Raw genomic sequence first — 16511 nt, forward strand, 5'->3', positions numbered from 1 at the left:
CAAGTCCAGCTAGGTTTTTTTTCCCGTTTTGCTGCATCTGAATCTTGACCAAATTTTACCTGTCCCACCCGCAATTCCCCCCCCCAAATAACCCTTTAAGTGCCCCCCCTCTCCTTGTGCAAAATTAGTAATTTTGGGTCCCTGCCCAAGAGAGCTTGCAAACTCCCCCATCCTTGGGGGGGAAAACCCTTCTAAAGTGGGTAAGCCGGTCGTAATTTATATAACAAGGGTTTTTAAAAAGAAAAATAATAATTTCAAGTTTTTAAAAAAGGGGGGAAATGTCATCGGCGACTATTCCCAGCAGAGCGATAATGAATAAATTTCCCTGCGACCAATTAAAAGCCATTCCGCTTGATCAAAATGCAATCGTTAAAAAAATAAATAGAATATCGGAGTTGTTTTCCGAAGGAGAAATTCGGCGGGCGAGTTGTTCGTCTGTTTAACACTTTCCTCAATACCGCTGGGCCTCGACTTAACGACCGCAGCGGGAGTTCCAAATCCCCCTTGCCGAGTGTTGTTAAGCGGGTTTTGCACCCCGCTTTGTGACCTTTCTCTCCACGGCGGGTGAGTGGTGGTTCATTTAGTCACCCGGTCACTAAGTGAATCTGGCTTTCCTGTGGACTGGTCAGAAGGTCACAAAACGGACGGCGCGACCGTCATAAATACGAATCAGTTGCCAGCCGTCCCAAGTTTTGATCGCGTGACCGTGGGAGGCTGCGACGGTCATAAGCGTGGAAAAACGATCCATATTTTCAGTGCTGTTGCAACTTGGGACGGTCGCTAAATGAATCACCGTCAGTCAAGGGCCTCCTGCCTTGCTTCGCCTGGCCATCTAAAGGGAGCAGTGGTGACCTCTAGAAGATGACCAGCAAACGGCGCACCTGTACAGGTGATGCTCAGTTACACCTGTCCCTAACATAGGACTTAAATTTGAAACTCTTGTCGGTTGGGCTTTCCCTGTGGCCCCCTTTCCCTTGTCTTTTATTCGTTTATTTATTAAACGTCTCTACTGTCCATCTTGCCAATATGGCAACTCAGGGCTATTCCTCGACTTACAAACCGCTCACTTAGCGACGATTCAAAGTTACAACGGCACTTAAGTGGCTTAGGAATGTTTTTCACGCTTAACGGCCGTCGGCAGACTCCCCATGGTCCAACTTCAGACCCTTTGGCAACCGACTCGTATTTAAGACGGTCGCCACATCCCCAGGGTCACACGAACCGTGCGACTCGCTTAAGAACTGCCGTGATTCACTTAACAACGGTGGCAAAACGGGGCCAAGCTCACTTTAACGAGTGGTCTTGCTTTGCGGCGGAAACATTGGGGGTCGTAAGTCGAGGATTACCCGTCTCTTCATACACGTAATAACCACCTGGCCATCCCCGCATAGATAAAGTCAAACATAATTTCTTTTTTGTAGATATAAGTGCTGCTCAAATCCACCTTCTGGCCAAAATCTGCATTTCTAGGGTTTTTTTTTCCCAGCCTGATTTATTTCCTTTTTCTCCCTGTTAAAAATACGTATAAATAGTTTTCGCTGATCAGGTCGAATTGTTTGGCATTTGTGACTCGGCTGCAGCTGCGACCCAGAAGCTGAATTGCAAATAATGCAGCTGCGGATGCTGGTTTTTCCCCCCCCCTCTGGGTGGAAAAACAAGAAACGCAAGAAATTTTAAGTGGTCCTCCACTTACGTCCGCAGTGGAGGCCGCAGATTTCTGTCGCTAAGCAAGAAAGCCCTTCTTCGAACGTCGCTCCGTTTTACAACCTTGCATGGCACGGTTTCTAAGTGGATCGCTGCGGTTGTTAAGCGAGCAAACCCCCCCCCCCCTTTTTTTGCGAACTTCGGACAAGCAACGTCACCGGGGAATCCAGATTCGCTTAACGACCATGTTACTAAGTGCCAGGGATTCACTCCAGATTCGCTTAACGACCGTGTTACTAATTGCCAGGGATTCACTTAACAAGTGTAGCAAGTAAGGCTGGAAAATGGGGGTGAAAGTCACTAAACAGATGCCTCCCTTAGCAACGGAAATTTGGGCCAGCAGCCGTCGTATGTTGAGGACTACCTGCATAGGAAGCGCTACAGAGACAGTCTTGGCATCTCCGCCCTTAATTAACTGCGGGGATTTACCTGTAGCAATGGGGCACAGCTCGCTTAACAAATGCCTCGCTTAACAAACGTCTCACTTAGCGACAGAAATTTGGGTCTACGTTGCAAAGGACTGCCTTCATAGGAAGCGCTAAAGAGACACTCGTAAGCAACTCTGTCCTTACGAATTGCAGAGATTCTCTTAATAACCGTTGCAAAGAAGGTCGTGAAATGGGGCACAGCTCGCTTAACAAATGCCTCGCTTAACAAACATCTCACTTAGCGACAGAAACCTGGGTCTCTGTTACGGTCGTTAGTCGAGACACTCTTAGCATCTCTGTCCTTGCAAACCGGAAGATGCCCGGTCGTTGTTGATGATCAGGAAGACGCTCCGGCCGTTCTCCCTGGACAGCTGACCGGACCTCTGGAGGGGTCAGCGGGGTGTGGCCAGGGAGGGGGGGGGGGGTTCCCAGGGCCCGAGGAGGGTCAGGTTGCGAAACACGCTCCGGGGTTGACCCGAGTTTTTCCGTGACGTTTGGCGTCACTTTATCCGCTTGACCTCCACGACCCCATCTACCGCTGGGCCAGGTTTCTCCGGCCGAGGCTTTTAGCCTGATGAAATGGCCGTTACGGGTGTCGAACAGCCTCGGGTGTGCAAGGCGGCGCCTGGGAAACGTAGCACTCAGGAGGCAGAAGGAGAAACCTGGCTCCCCGTTGGAGATGCTATAACTTTACGGGAAGCAGGAGTCGCCTCTCCCTGGCCGGAGGGGACGGGGTTGCGAGGGATAAGCGAACAAGAGGGTGGGAGGGGGCCTTGGAGGTCTTCTAGTCCAGCCCCCTGCTCCAGCAGGAGACGTAGATACGTAGTCCTCTGCTTACGACGACCAGCTTAGCGGATGTCTGAGGTTACGTTGGACCCTGAGAAAAATTCATTGGGACCTATTTTTGAAGTTCTGATGTCCACCTCGCTTCCCTGCTAGTGAGGGGTTTGGGGTTTTGTTCATACTTACGACCATCTAATGCATCCCCACAACGGTCCGTGGTCAAAATTCAGGCACTACGCAATTGTATTTATAGCTGTTGTAGCGTCCTGGGGTGATCCTTGTTGGAAGGAAGGAAGGAAGGAAGGAAGGAAGGAAGGAAGGAAGGAAGGAAGGAGTGTTGTGTTATGAAAAGAAAGAAAAAGAGGGAGGGAGGGAAGGAAGGAGAGAGAGAAAGGGAGGAAAGGAGGGAAAACAGGAAGGAAGGACAGAAAGGAACAAAAGTTAGGAAGAAAAGAAAGGCCAGGAATGAATGAAAGAAAAAAGGAAGGAAAGAGAAAAAGAAAGAAAAGAAAAAAGGGATGAATGAATGAATGAAAGAAAAAGAAAAGGAAGGACGAATGAATGAAAGAAAAAGAAAAAAGGAAGGAAAGAGAAAAAGAAAGAAAAGAAAAAAGGGACGAATGAATGAATGAAAGAAAAAGAAGGAAGGAAGGAAAGAGAAAAAGAAAGAAAAGAAAAAAGGGACAAATGAATGAATGAAAGAAAAAGAAAAAAGGAAGGAAAGAGAAAAAGAAAGAAAAGAAAAAAGGGACGAATGAATGAATGAAAGAAAAAGAAGGAAGGAAAGAGAAAAAGAAAAGGAAGGACAGAAATGGAAGGAAGGAAAGAAAGGAAAAGAAAAAAGAAAGGACAGAAATGAATGAAAGAAAAAGAAAAAAGGAAGGAAAGAGAAAAAGGAAGAAAATAAAAAGAAAGGGACAAATGAATGAATGAAAGAAAAAGAAGGAAGGAAAGAGAAAAAGAAAAGGAAGGGCAGAGATGAATGAAATGAAAAGGAAGGAGAGAAATGGAAGGAAGGAAAGAGAGAAAGAAAAAAGGAAGGACAGGAATGAATGAAAGAGAAGGAAGGAAGGAAGGACAGAAATGGAAGAAAAGAGAAAAAGAAAGGAAAAAAGGAAAGGAAGGACAGGGATGAACGAATGAAAGGAAAAGGAAGGACAGAAACAGAAGGAAAGAAGGGAAAAGAAAAGATTTGTGCAAATATAATTCTGGGCATAAAATGTACTTTGAAAATATTCCTCTTTCCAATCAAAGGCTTCGCTTGGCCTAAGCAGAATTCCTCTTTTTCAAATTCTTTTTTTTCCCCCTCCCTTTTCGCTTTAACTTTCTTCCCCTTCCTCCTGTTCCGTAGAAAGTCATGTTTAAAATAAATAAATAAGGGCACAGCTGTCCGTTGGGGCTTGCAACATCTGCCTTGCGAAAGGGAAGCCCGCCCAACTTTCGGGTGGCAAAAATGAGAATGTGGAGAAAGCGCTTGGCTGGGTCTTTGCGAGGGTGCGATGCTTGGGGGGGTTGGGGGGTGGGGAGGGGTTGGCTGGCCTGGCAAGGCCCGAGTCTACAGGGGTGGCCAAATTGGGTGGGGGTCTGGGGGGGCTTGACCTTAGAAGGCAGACTCCTTTCCCTCAAATAGTCAGGTTTTTATTGTCTTATTGTTAATTATTTAAAACATCTGGGGGGGGAATCTGCCCAACACAAAGTTTTCTTTCTTGTTCTAAAATTGTCCTGGGGGAGGGAGGGAAGGAGGAATAAATGAAGGGAGGGATGAAGGGAATGGGAGAGAGGGGAGGAAGGAAGGAAGGGGAGGGAAGAAAAAGGAAGGATGAAAGGGGGAAGGGAATTGGAGAGAAGAGAGAAGGGAAGGAAGGGAGGAAGGAAAAATGAAAGGAGGGAGGAAGGAAGGGGAGGGAAGGAAAAGGAAGAACGAAAGGAGGGAAGGGAATGGGAGAGAAGAGAGAAGGGGCTGAAGGAAGAAGAGAGGAAGGAAAGAAGGAAAAATGAAAGAAGGGAAGGAAGGAAGGGGAGGGAAGAAGAAAGGAAGGAAAAATGAAAGGGAAGGAAGGCAATGGGAGAGAAGGGAGGAAGGAAAGAAGGAAAAATGAAAGGGAGGGAGGAAGGAAAGAAAGAAAGGGGAAGGAAGTAAGGGGAGGGAAGGAAGGGAATGGGAGAGGGGATGAAGGAAGAAGGGAGGAAGGGAAGAAGGAAAAATGAAAAGAAGGAAAGGGAGGGAAGAAGAAAGGAAGGAAAAGGAAAAGAGGGAAGGGAGGGAATGGGAGAGAAGGGAGGAAGGAAAGAAAAAAGAAAGGAGGGAGGGAAGAAGAAAGGAAGGAAAAGGAAGAATGAATGGAAGAAAGGAACTGAAGGAAAGAAGAGAGGGAGGGAGGGAGGAAAAAAAGAGGGACCCCCCCTCTCTTCCCACATCAAACTCCTGTGTCTTTAACCAGGGAAGGAGTCAGAGCGGGGGGGGGGGGGGGAGACAGATGGGAGCTGCCAAAATCCTCCCCTTCCCCCTTTTCCCTTTCTCTTCCCTGCCAAGGCTGGGAGCCAAGCATCTTCTCCCCCTCTTCAGGTCACCTTCAAGCCTCCCCCCCCCTTTTTTTTTTGGGAGAGGGGGGTGCAGGATAATCTCCCAGCCCAAGTCCTCCCCCCACCCACCCCCCACCCCCTGTGACCAGACAGACTTTCCCCTGGCCGGCTCAGATCTCCTTTGAGAGCCACTGCGGAGCCTCCGTCTCTCCTGCAGGCTGGGCAGGAGAGGAGCCTGTCAAACGCAGGGACTTACGACCACAGTTGAGGCCAAGGCTTCTGTCGCTAAGCAAGAGAGTTAAGTGAGGTTTGCCCTGTGTTACTTTTCTTCTTACAGTTGTGAGTCTGTGTCTGTTTGTCTCTCCCCCCTCCCTCTATATCTATCTATCTACATCTACCTACCTACCAGTATCTATCCATCCATCCATCCATCCATCTCTATCTCTATCTATCTATCTATCTATCTATCTATCTATCTATCTATCTATCTATCTATCTATCTATCTATATCTACCGGTATCTATCTACCTCTCTCTCTCTCCCTCTCTCTCTCTCTCTCTCTCTCTGTCTCTATCTATCTATATATCCATCCATCCATCCATCCATCTATATCTACCAGTATCTATTTACCAGTATCTATCTATCTATCTATCTATCTATCTATCTATCTATCTATCATATCTATCTATCATATCTATCTCTATCTATCTTCTATCTTCTCTTTCATCTCTCTCCTATCTATCTATCTATCTATCTATCTATCTATCTATCTATATCTACCGGTATCTATCTACCTCTCTCTCTCTCTCTCTCTCTCTCTCTCTCTCTCTCTCTGTCTCTCTCTCTCTCTCTCTGTCTCTCTCTCTGTCTCTGTCTATCTATATATCCATCCATCCATCCATCCATCTATATCTACCAGTATCTATTTACCAGTATCTATCTATCTATCTATCTATCTATCTATCTATCTATCTATCTATCTATCTATCTATCTATCTATCTATCATCTATCTATCTATCTATCTATCTATCTATCTATCATATCTATCTATCATATCTATCTCTATCTATCTTCTATCTTCTCTTTCATCTCTCTCCTATCTATCTCTATCTATCTAATCTATCTATCTCTATCTATCTCTATCTATATCATATCTATCTATCTATCTCTATCTATCATATCTATATCGATCTATCTAACTATCTACAATATCTATCTATCTATATCTATCTGTCTATTTATCTATCATATCTATCTATCATTATCTATCTATCTATCTATCTATCTATCTATCTATCTATCTATCTACAGTATCTATCTATCATATCTATCTATATCTATTTATCTATCATACCTATCTATCGAATCTAGTATAGATCTATTTCAAGCTATTTAGCTCTCACCAGCTAACCGTATGCTCCCTCCCCATATTTGGGCATACCAGGTGCTTTGACAAAACTATATATATATATATATGTATGTATGTATGTATGTATGTATGTATGTAAGTATGTATGTATGTATGTATGTATATGTATGTATCTTCTCTATCTACCTATATCTGTCTATCATTTATCTGTACATATTTCTCCATTCTCTCCATCCATCTAATTTATCCATCCATGCATTTATCTATTCCAATGTACCTATCTTATCGATCCATCCATCATTTTATCTGTTCTATTCATCTCTCCATCTATCTGTCTTATTTAACCATCCCTCTCTCCATCCAATCATCCATTCTATCTCCCCATCTTTCTACGTTATCCATCCATTAATTCTGTCTTATTTATCTGCCTGTCCGTTAACAACTTTGGGACAGACTCTTTTTTATTTTTTTTAAAGCAGATTTGCAATTTTAACTGGAGTGGCGGCTAAGAGGTCTGCAGCGCCCTCTTGTGGACAGCAGCGGTCATGATGTTTTGGAGGCAGTTCTGGATTGCAAATCATGGTTTAGTTCTGGATTGGAAATCATGGAAATCATGGTTTCCTTCACCATTTTTTAGATGCATGTTTTATTTTCCTTTCCTTCTTTTTTCTTCCTTTTATCTTCCTTTTTTTTGCTTTTGCTGCCAGCTTTGCTGAGTAAGCAGATTATTCAGGAACCAAGAAGATTTATCCAGAACAGAATCTATTCTAGAGCTTTTGTTGAATTTTTTTTTCCCAGTTGTAGCTATTTTTTCCCCCCCAAAAGTCCAGGATTTGTAAAAACTGAACAAAAAGTGTACAGAACCAGGAAGAAAAAAAACAAAATGTATAAAATGAAAGACCAGGGCAAAATGGGAAGCAAAATTCTTAAAATGTCTTTAAAAGAAGAAAATAAAAAGATTCAACTCATGGTTTAACTTTCTTTCTTTCTTTCCTTCCTTCTTTCCTTTCCTTTTTTCTTTTTCTCCCTTCCTCCTTTTTCTTTCCTTCCTTCTTTCTTTTTCTTTCTTTTCTTTCTGCAGTGGGTGTTAACAAAGATTCATCTGGATCCTGGAGGAGTTTGCCTCCATGTACCCCGAATCCACCACGGACTCCCCGGCCAGATTCTCAAACCGACATACTGGATCCCCAGGTATGATTTACAGGTGAGTGTGTGTCGGTTGTGACTCCTGTCCCGTGCGGGCGTGGTATCCCGCATTTGTCCCCTCCTGGGCCTTTCAGCGAGCAGAAGGAAGCAGCTGAGCGACCCCCCTCGGTGCGAAATCAGAAACATGGGTAGTCCTTGACTTATGACCAACATCGGGACAAAAATTCCCACTCCTAAGAAAGACGGTTAGTAAGCGAGTCGCACTCTGGGTCGGTCGTCAGTTTTGATTTTTTATTTTGTAAGAGCCCAAAATGTCTGTTGGTGAGACAGTTGTTAAGAAGAGTTGTGTCCCATGTTATGACCTATCTTGCCACTATTAGTGAACAACTGCCGTTGTTAAATTAGTAACACGGTTAAATGAATCCAGCTTCCCGGATCATCAGGATGTCACTGCCAGAAATATGCAATTCCCACCTGCTCCACTTGGGGGTGCTGTTGGCCCAGCCCTCTTGATCCAAGACCATGGGAATGACCATAGAGTCATAGAGTCTTGTATTGAGAGGCCAGAGTGTTTGGGAAGATGATACGTTGACTCAACCCTCTTGGATCCAAGACAATGCCACCAACCATAGAGTCTTGGATTGAGTGGCCAGAGTGTCTGGGAAGATGATACGTTGACTCAACCCTCTTGATCCCAGACAATGCCACCAACCATAGAGTCTTGGATTGTGAGGCCAGAGAGTCTAGGGAAGATGATATGTTGGCTCAACCCTCTTGACCCAAGACAATGCCACCAACCGTAGAGTCTTGGATTGAGAAGCTAGAGTGTCTGGAGAGACAGTATGCCGTTCGTTCGTCTGACGTAATTGCACCGTTCGTCGCCTTCCCCCCCCCCTTTTCAAAACCTGTGATTTGTGGAATCTTTCTTCTTTCTTTCTTTCTTTTTCCCCTTTTGCTTTCCAAAGTGCTCGTTATGGAAGTCCGAAAAGACAGCTCCAGTTTTACAGGTAATTTTCGTCCTTCTTTTTTTTTTTTCCTAATTTGGTGGTCTCCGAGCTTCCAAATGGCGGTTCTGCAATAATAAGAATAAGAATATCAGGGTTTCCCCCCCCCCCACAAGAAGCTGACTCTGTGACACCCCTAATTATGCATTTCTGCGTTTAACCTTAACTGGCGTGCATCTCCCCTCTTTGGAAAAATGAGACTTTCTAACGGTTTAACTCTTATTAATGGCTCGTAGAGTTTTGGCAAGGAACAAGAAATCCACATTAGCAATAGCAGTTAGACTTATATACCGCTTCATAGGGCTTTCAGCCCTCTCTAAGCGGGTTACAGAGTCAGCATATCGCCCCCAACAACAATCCGGGTCCTCATTTCACCCACCTCGGAAGGATGGAAGGCTGAGTCAACCTTGAGCCTAGTGGGATTTGAACAGCCGAACTGCAGATAGCAGTCAGCTGAAGTAGCCTGCAGTGCTGCATTTAACCACTGCGCCACCTCGGCTCTATACATTATTCAGGTTTGAAGGTCTGGTTAGCCTCAAATGGTTGGGTGGGTTGATTTTTCAAATCCAGGTTGCCGTCCTCGTCGTAAAAGTCCTTTTTACAGGTGGTCCTCGACTTACGACCAAAACCCACACCAAGATGTTCTGTCACTAAATGAGGCAGTTGTTGTACTCACACCTCATTTTACAATCTTGTTTGCTGAGGTCATTAAGCAAATCGGGCTTCCCCCTTGTCGGAAGCTGACTGGGAAGATTGAAAATCAGCCTGACAGTCATAAATGCAGGGTAGTCCTCAATTTACGACTACACTTGAGGCCAACATTTCCGTTGCTAAGCAGGACATTGAGTTGTGGTCGTCGTCCCCGATTTTACCGCGGTTGTTAAATGAATCACTGCAGTCGTTAAATTAGTACACGGTCGTTAAGTGAATCTTGCTCCCCCCCTTGACTTAGCTAGTCAGACGGTCGCAAAAGGGGCCGTCACGTGACCCCCGAGGAAGCTCCGGCCGTCGTAAGTACATGCCAGTTGCCAAGCTTCAGAATCTTGATCGCGTGACAAGGAGGGGAACGCTGCAATGATGAGTCGTAAGTGTGAAAAACGTCCTCGAAGCCACTTTTTTCGGTTCTCTTGTGCCTTCGAACCGTCACTAAATGAACCAGTTGTAAGTCCAGGACTATCTACGAAGCCACAAAAAAAAATGGATCTCGACTTGGTTTCCCCGCGGCTCATCAGCGTATTTCCCACCGCCGAGTTCCCACATTCGGCAAAGTACGGCAAAACTTTCTGGGAAGTGCCAGGAGATACATCAGCAGAGGATCTGCCGACTTGCAGAAGTTCTGGGCACCTTCTCTGGTGTCCATCGGCACTGATGTGTTGGCAGAAGCCGAGATAATTAGCTGTTCTCCCTAGAGCGAAACTGGGAAATGGTCCAGCATGTGTGAATCAGGGTGGGAGGGGGGGAGAATGCATTAAGAGAGGAAGAGGGGGATGAAAAGCTGAATTATCTCTCGTATTTTCAGCCTTCTTGGGGGTGGGGGGCAGAGGGCCGAGCAGCTTGGTCATCTCTGTGTTGGCAGGGGGGTAAAATGGGTAGAGGCGAAGAACTGAACTTGGATACATCTCGGCTTACCGGGACGGCCGTCGGGGTGTGGAGATAGCGGTCTTCGGAATGTGTCTCCTTACGGAGGTCCCCGGGATTGCTTCATGCCTGGAGTTTTTGGATAGCTGGCGTCTTCTGTGGTCTTGCTTGGCAATCGTGGCTTGTTGGAGGGAGGGGCGTGAGGGAGGTAAATGGTGAGGTTGGATCTCGGCTTCTCGGAGTGACGTGGAGATAAATTGTGAGTTGAATGTTGGCTTGTTGGGGAGAGAGAGACACACACACACATCTCACCATCCGTTTCCACCCTTAACGGGATTAATGGGTGAATGCTGGGCTCCCGTCTGTGGAGCTTCCAAGAACATGGAAATGCAAATCGAAATCCTCCTTCACGTCTCATGAAAGCAGCTGTGTCTCCACGTCTTATGAAAGCAGCTGCATCCAACAGCTCATGGAAGCAGCCTCTGCCCAGGATTCCCCAGCTTCGCCCCAAATTAACAACCCGAAGCGATGAATTTGAGCCAAGGTGGTGGAGAACCAAAACGATCCGCGGAATCCCCCCGTCCTTCGCCCACCGTGGGAATCTCGGGGACGCGTCTCTCCCGCTCTCGATTTGCATCCCGGACGGGATTGATCTGACGTTTCGAATCGCCGGGCGCCTGTCTGTGTCCCGCGCTCACCTCATCCATCATCCTCCACCCTGGCCAGCCACGGTGGGGGATGTAGAGCCACCTCCGTCCACCCTCCCGACGACGGCGAGTCCCCGCTAATAAAAAGCGAGCGATCCATCGATCGATTCCGCGCCTCCCATCAATCAGATCCTCCGGCCAGAAGCTTTTTAGAGCGCGCGAGAGAGATGCGCTGTTGAATAATTTAGCTCGGATCATCATAACGGGCTTAATGGATTTCCTGCTAAATTCTCTCCGAGGCTCTCGGGGCGGAAGAGGGGGGTTAGGGTGGATTCGAGATTGCTTCTGACAACTTGGAGTGGATTTTTCCTCCCCCCTCCTCCCCCCCCTTTGCATGCAAGGCCACGCCTGTGCGCCGTTTTTCCACCCGTCCGTGAGAAAAAATACATTATCTATCTATCTAATAACCGAGAAGTTATCTTTTAATGAGCAAGCTCGCCAGAGAGCAGGTGAGTGCCGACACCCGGATAAGAAGCGAGAAGGGATGGCTGGTTTAGATTTTGGGGAGTCACCAAAGCCCCCCAACACCTTTCTGGGCTTGGAGACTAGCTTGAAAAAAGCTTAGTTGTCGTGTTTTTCTTGGTTTTTGGGAGAAATTCGGGCTTCTTCGTTAGGACGGAGGAAATGGAAACACCTGGGAGTGTTTAATTACGGTGTCTCCATCCCGTACGGGAATTGGATTTTAGCAGCCGCAGTTGCCAGTCTTAACCGTGGTTTACGGCACAGAACGGGGCTGCAAATAAACCAGGTTTATTTAGATATTTTTTTCCTTTTCTATTCCTTTCCACCCTCAAAGAAAGCGGGGATCCCGAATTTGGCCGGGCAGCTGTAGGATCGGGAAGTTTTCCGCATCAAACATGCATCACCAGTGTGATCTCTCTCTGTCCATCAGAATTGAGTTTCTTTCTGCTTAACTTTTTTTGGGGGGGGAGGGGGAGAAGGATGGACAGGGGTGTTTCCTGGAAACCCCCCCCCCCCAAAAAAAAACCCCTTCCTTCTCTCCTGTAATAGGATCGCTGCTTTTATTGCACCCAGCGGGATTTTAGCGGTTGCGGGGGAACAGTAGATCCGCTTGCAAAATTGTGTGCAATTTATTTAATTTATTTCTCCTTTTTTTTGAATAAAACTTAGCCCAAGATTCTTTTATCTTCACATTTCAGTTGCTGCTTCTCTTTTATGATTTGGCTTGGGTGAAAAGGCCCACGCCTTGCAAACCTCGGGGGGGGGAGTTGTAGGTTGAGCAATTTTAGGATCAAACATCGGGGGAAAAATGGATTTTAAAACCTCAGTTTTTGGCTTAAACCTTGACTGGACAAGCTTCCTTCTTTTTCTTCCTTCATCTTCCTCCTTCTTGTTCTCCTCCTCATTATTATTATTATTATTATTATTATTATTATTATTATTTAATCTTCGATTCAGTAAACTGGTAAAAACTTTTTAACAGTTCAGCTCCTAACCAAGGACCTGCTAAGGTAATTAACATTATTATAACCTCATTATTATTATTATTAATATTTTCGGTTCAAAAGTTTTATTTCTTTTAAAACAAACATTTCATCATTCCTCAATCAGTAAGATATCGAAGTACAATTTTTTGTGTGTCAAAATAGTTCTAGTTTACCACCAAATTCTTGTCTAGCCTAATGTATAACCTCATTATTATTATTCAGCCCAATCTGTTTTCTTAAAGGAAAGACCTCATGCAAGCTGAGGAACAAGAAGTGGATATTATATACAAACACACTTAAGCGGGAAATCCCTCTCCAAATTTTTAAACTTCAGTCTTTCCGTCTCTTGCAAAAACCCTTCGCTTTAACTTAATGTTTCAGAACTGGGCAGGGTTAAGAATTTTAGCTGCCACAGCTGCTGTGACATTCTGCAAAACACGATTGTAAACTAAATTCACACAACCAAGGTTTGATTTTAATCCACGGTCTCCCTGCCCAACCCATCTGCAAGACGCCTGCAAGGTTTTTCTTTTTACAAAAGGCACAAAAATGAACCCTCTTCGTGTTCGTAAATGGAGCTGAAAATTAATCCTTAGTTGGCTGAACTCTTAATCTTAGGAATTAAATCAATTGGGCTGTGTTCCGTTAATTTATAGGATCGAAGCATGTTTGCGATCCGCCACGGGGAAAGGCAGCTTCTAATCTCATGGGGCCGCCCCTTGGCAGCTGTAATCAGTCCAGGGAATGAGCAGAAATGTATGGACTATGTAGTCCACGGACGTTCAACGAACGCCTTGCTCCCTGCAGCTTCAGTTCCCTTGAGATAAGTTTTCATTAAAAAAAGCAAACAGAAATAAACCTCTTCAGCTATTTTCCCCCTAACCTATCTGTCTTTTGCCACTGAAAATTTGATTTTTGAATGAAGGAGGTTTATTTTTATAGCAAGCAGAGAAAAAATAGGTGTTTGCGTAAGATTTACCCTTCCCAAAAAGATAATTTTAGCCTCGCTTGTTCGGTGGAGGAAATATTTTGCCCCCCCCAAAATGTAGAGAGAGACGTGGCATCTGTTATCAATAGATCCCACCGCAGTTGCAGGCTGCATTAAAAACAGGAAGGGGTTTTTGTGTTAAAAGATTTAATATTCACCCAGGTTTATCTGGTCAAATTTAAGTAGTTAAGTGAGTAGTTAAGTAAATAATTAAAGGTATAGGGTTGAAATGGAAGTCATGAAGAGAGATCGTCCCTTAGCTGCCTGGAAGTTTAAGAAACTCTGAAAAAAACAAGATTCAAGTGGTTTTGAATTCCCAAATCTATGACAATTGGACAGATAGAAACTGGATCCTCCTTTGAAAGCTAGTTGTAAGGATCTCTAAAAGCCTTTAATTGTATAAATGGCCCAGCTATTAATATGAGGAACACTTCTTATGTTCTCTTGAGAACTAGTGTATTTGAAAATGCAATTTTGCAATTCAATATAGAACTCCATGAAGTTTGTTTTTTTAACCTCTCCAGGTAAAAAAAATCCATCTTAAGTGTGCAGGGAATCCTCGGTTTATGACCACAGTTGACCCCCCAAATTTCTGTCATTTAACTGAGACAGTTAAGTGAGTCTCTCCCCCTCCCCCGGTTTTACGACCTTCCTTGCCACTGCAATTGTTAAATGAGTAACGTGGCTGTGAAGTGGATCTGGATCCCGCCCCCTCCCAGGCTGGGAGGTTGCAAAAGGGGATCATGTGATCCAGGACACTGTCATAAATATGAGTCAGTTGCCCCGTGTCTGAATTTTGATCACAAAGATGCTACAGTGGTTGCAAGTGTGAGACACGACCGTAAGTTGCTTTTTTTAGTGCCGTCGTAACTTCGAATGGTCACTAAGCGAAATGTTGTAAGTAGGGGACACACTATCACACCACGTTGTGTTGTTTGGGTACATTTTTCCTTCTGCTATCCATGTATTTCAGGCCACACACTCTGAGTCAATCCGTGGATCAGGGGCTGCCCCAAAGAAGAGAGAATCAAGCTATTCTCCAAGGGTAGAAAGCAATGGGTGGAAACTAATTAAAGAGAGAAGCAACTTAGAAGGAAGGAGGAATTTCCTGACAGTCAGAACAATTAATCAGTGGAACAGAAGTTGTGAATGCAACTGGAAGTCTTTAAGAAGACGCTGGATAGCCATTTGTCCGAAACAGTATAGGATTTCCTGCCTAGGCAGGGGGTTGGACTAGAAGACCTCCAAGGTCCCTTCCAACTCTGCTATTGTGTTGTATTGTATTGAGTAATCTCTAATTTTTAAAAAAATCCCACGTTCAGAATGGCAGTGAGGTCCTTGCAGGTGATCCAGATGACGTTTAATTATTATTTTTTACTTGTTTTCACCCCATTTTCTTCTCTTTTTTAGCAGATGTGGTTCCACTTTTCTCTCCTTTCTCCTTTTTTTTTGCAATTCTTTCTCACAAGCGATGGATCGAATACGTTAGGACAACATCTGATATAAGATTTTTTGAGACTGCGGATTTAAGGAGCAAACTCTTTAAAAACTTCCCCCCCCCTCCTTTCGGGTGGCTCGATATTTTTTTAAAAAAAAATAGTTTCTATTCCGCATTTTCCAAACCTTAAAATCCCAATGACACTTTTTTACAGCTTTCTGTTATCAGTATGACTTTTTTGGCTAATATCGGGTTTCGCGTTTGAAAACCATCTTCCTCTTTGTTTTGTACTTTCTCATTTTTTGAATTTGAATTTATTTGAATTTTTACAGTATATACGTGCATATAGAATATTTCCATCTCTTATTACTTTCCAAGTATATGCCATCTCCCTTTATTGCATTTTCTATGTATTCCTTATGCCAGTGTTTCTCAACCTTGGCAACTTGAAGATGTCCGGACTTCAATTCCCAGAATTCCCCAGCCAGCGAATGCTGGCTGGGGAACTCTGGGAGTTGAAGTCCAGACATCTTCAAGTTGCCAAGGTTGAGAAACACTGTCCTAACCACTGCTGGGGAATTCTGGGAGTTGAAGTCCGGACATCTTCAAGTTGCCAAGGTTGAGAAACACTGCCTTATGCATTGATTTTACATCTCTTTTCAAGCCAGATGTAATACCACCCCTTCCATATCTTGTCTGTCTCCTTCCTCTCTTATCTCTTTTATTTGGAGGGCTTGATTTAAATCAGCTGCTTGGTGGGATAATTGGGAATTTGGGACCCTTTCGCAACCAACCGGCGTCCCTCCCTCTTGGTGAAAAAGGTTGCAAGTTTCCCCATCCTTTAAAAAAAACAAAACCAGAGTCGCAGAGAATTCTGGGAGTTGAAGTCCAACCGTCTTCCCAGGTGCTAAATTTGAAAAAAAATAATAAAAAGTTTAGAGAATGCTCTCGACTTACAACCAAAATCCTAGCCGACCTTTCTGTTGTTAAGCAAGACAGTTCTCTTCATCCAGTTTTACAACCTTCCCTGCCACCGATGTTAAATGAACCGCTTAAGTCGTTAAGTGGGTACCGTGGTTGTTAAGCAGATCTGGCTTCCTCCCGTTGACTTTCCTGGTCAGAAAGTCACAACCTCGGGACATTCCAACCGTCATAAGTCCATGCCAGTTGCCAAGCGTTCAAACTTGGGTCACATGACCATGGGGGGATTCTGTAACGGTCGTTAAGTGTGTAAAAATGGTCCTCCTAAATCACTTTTTTCCCACTGCTGTCGTAACTTTGGACCAACCGTCGTAAACCGAGGCTTGCAATCTTTGTCGCCAACCGGGCGCGCGAGGCAGGTGGGATGGCGATGCGGCTGGCGCGATCTTAAGGCAAATCCCCCCCCTTCTCCT

The 16511-nt window shown here is 44.8% G+C and overlaps 1 protein-coding gene across 1 annotated transcript in view; it reads left to right on the forward strand.

Annotated features, from left to right (window-relative positions):
- The window catches only part of KCNAB2 (potassium voltage-gated channel subfamily A regulatory beta subunit 2), a 40742-nt gene that overhangs the window by 3981 nt on the left and 20250 nt on the right, over nt 1-16511 (forward strand). The window contains exon 2 of the mRNA XM_032232168.1: nt 7890-8012. Coding sequence (XP_032088059.1) covers nt 7936-8012 — 77 coding nt within the window. The 5' untranslated portion in view covers nt 7890-7935. The remainder of the gene's footprint in view (nt 1-7889; nt 8013-16511) is intronic.

Source organism: Thamnophis elegans, chromosome 15 (assembly GCF_009769535.1).
Source record: "Thamnophis elegans isolate rThaEle1 chromosome 15, rThaEle1.pri, whole genome shotgun sequence".
In the NCBI taxonomy this organism is placed as follows: domain Eukaryota; kingdom Metazoa; phylum Chordata; class Lepidosauria; order Squamata; family Colubridae; genus Thamnophis; species Thamnophis elegans.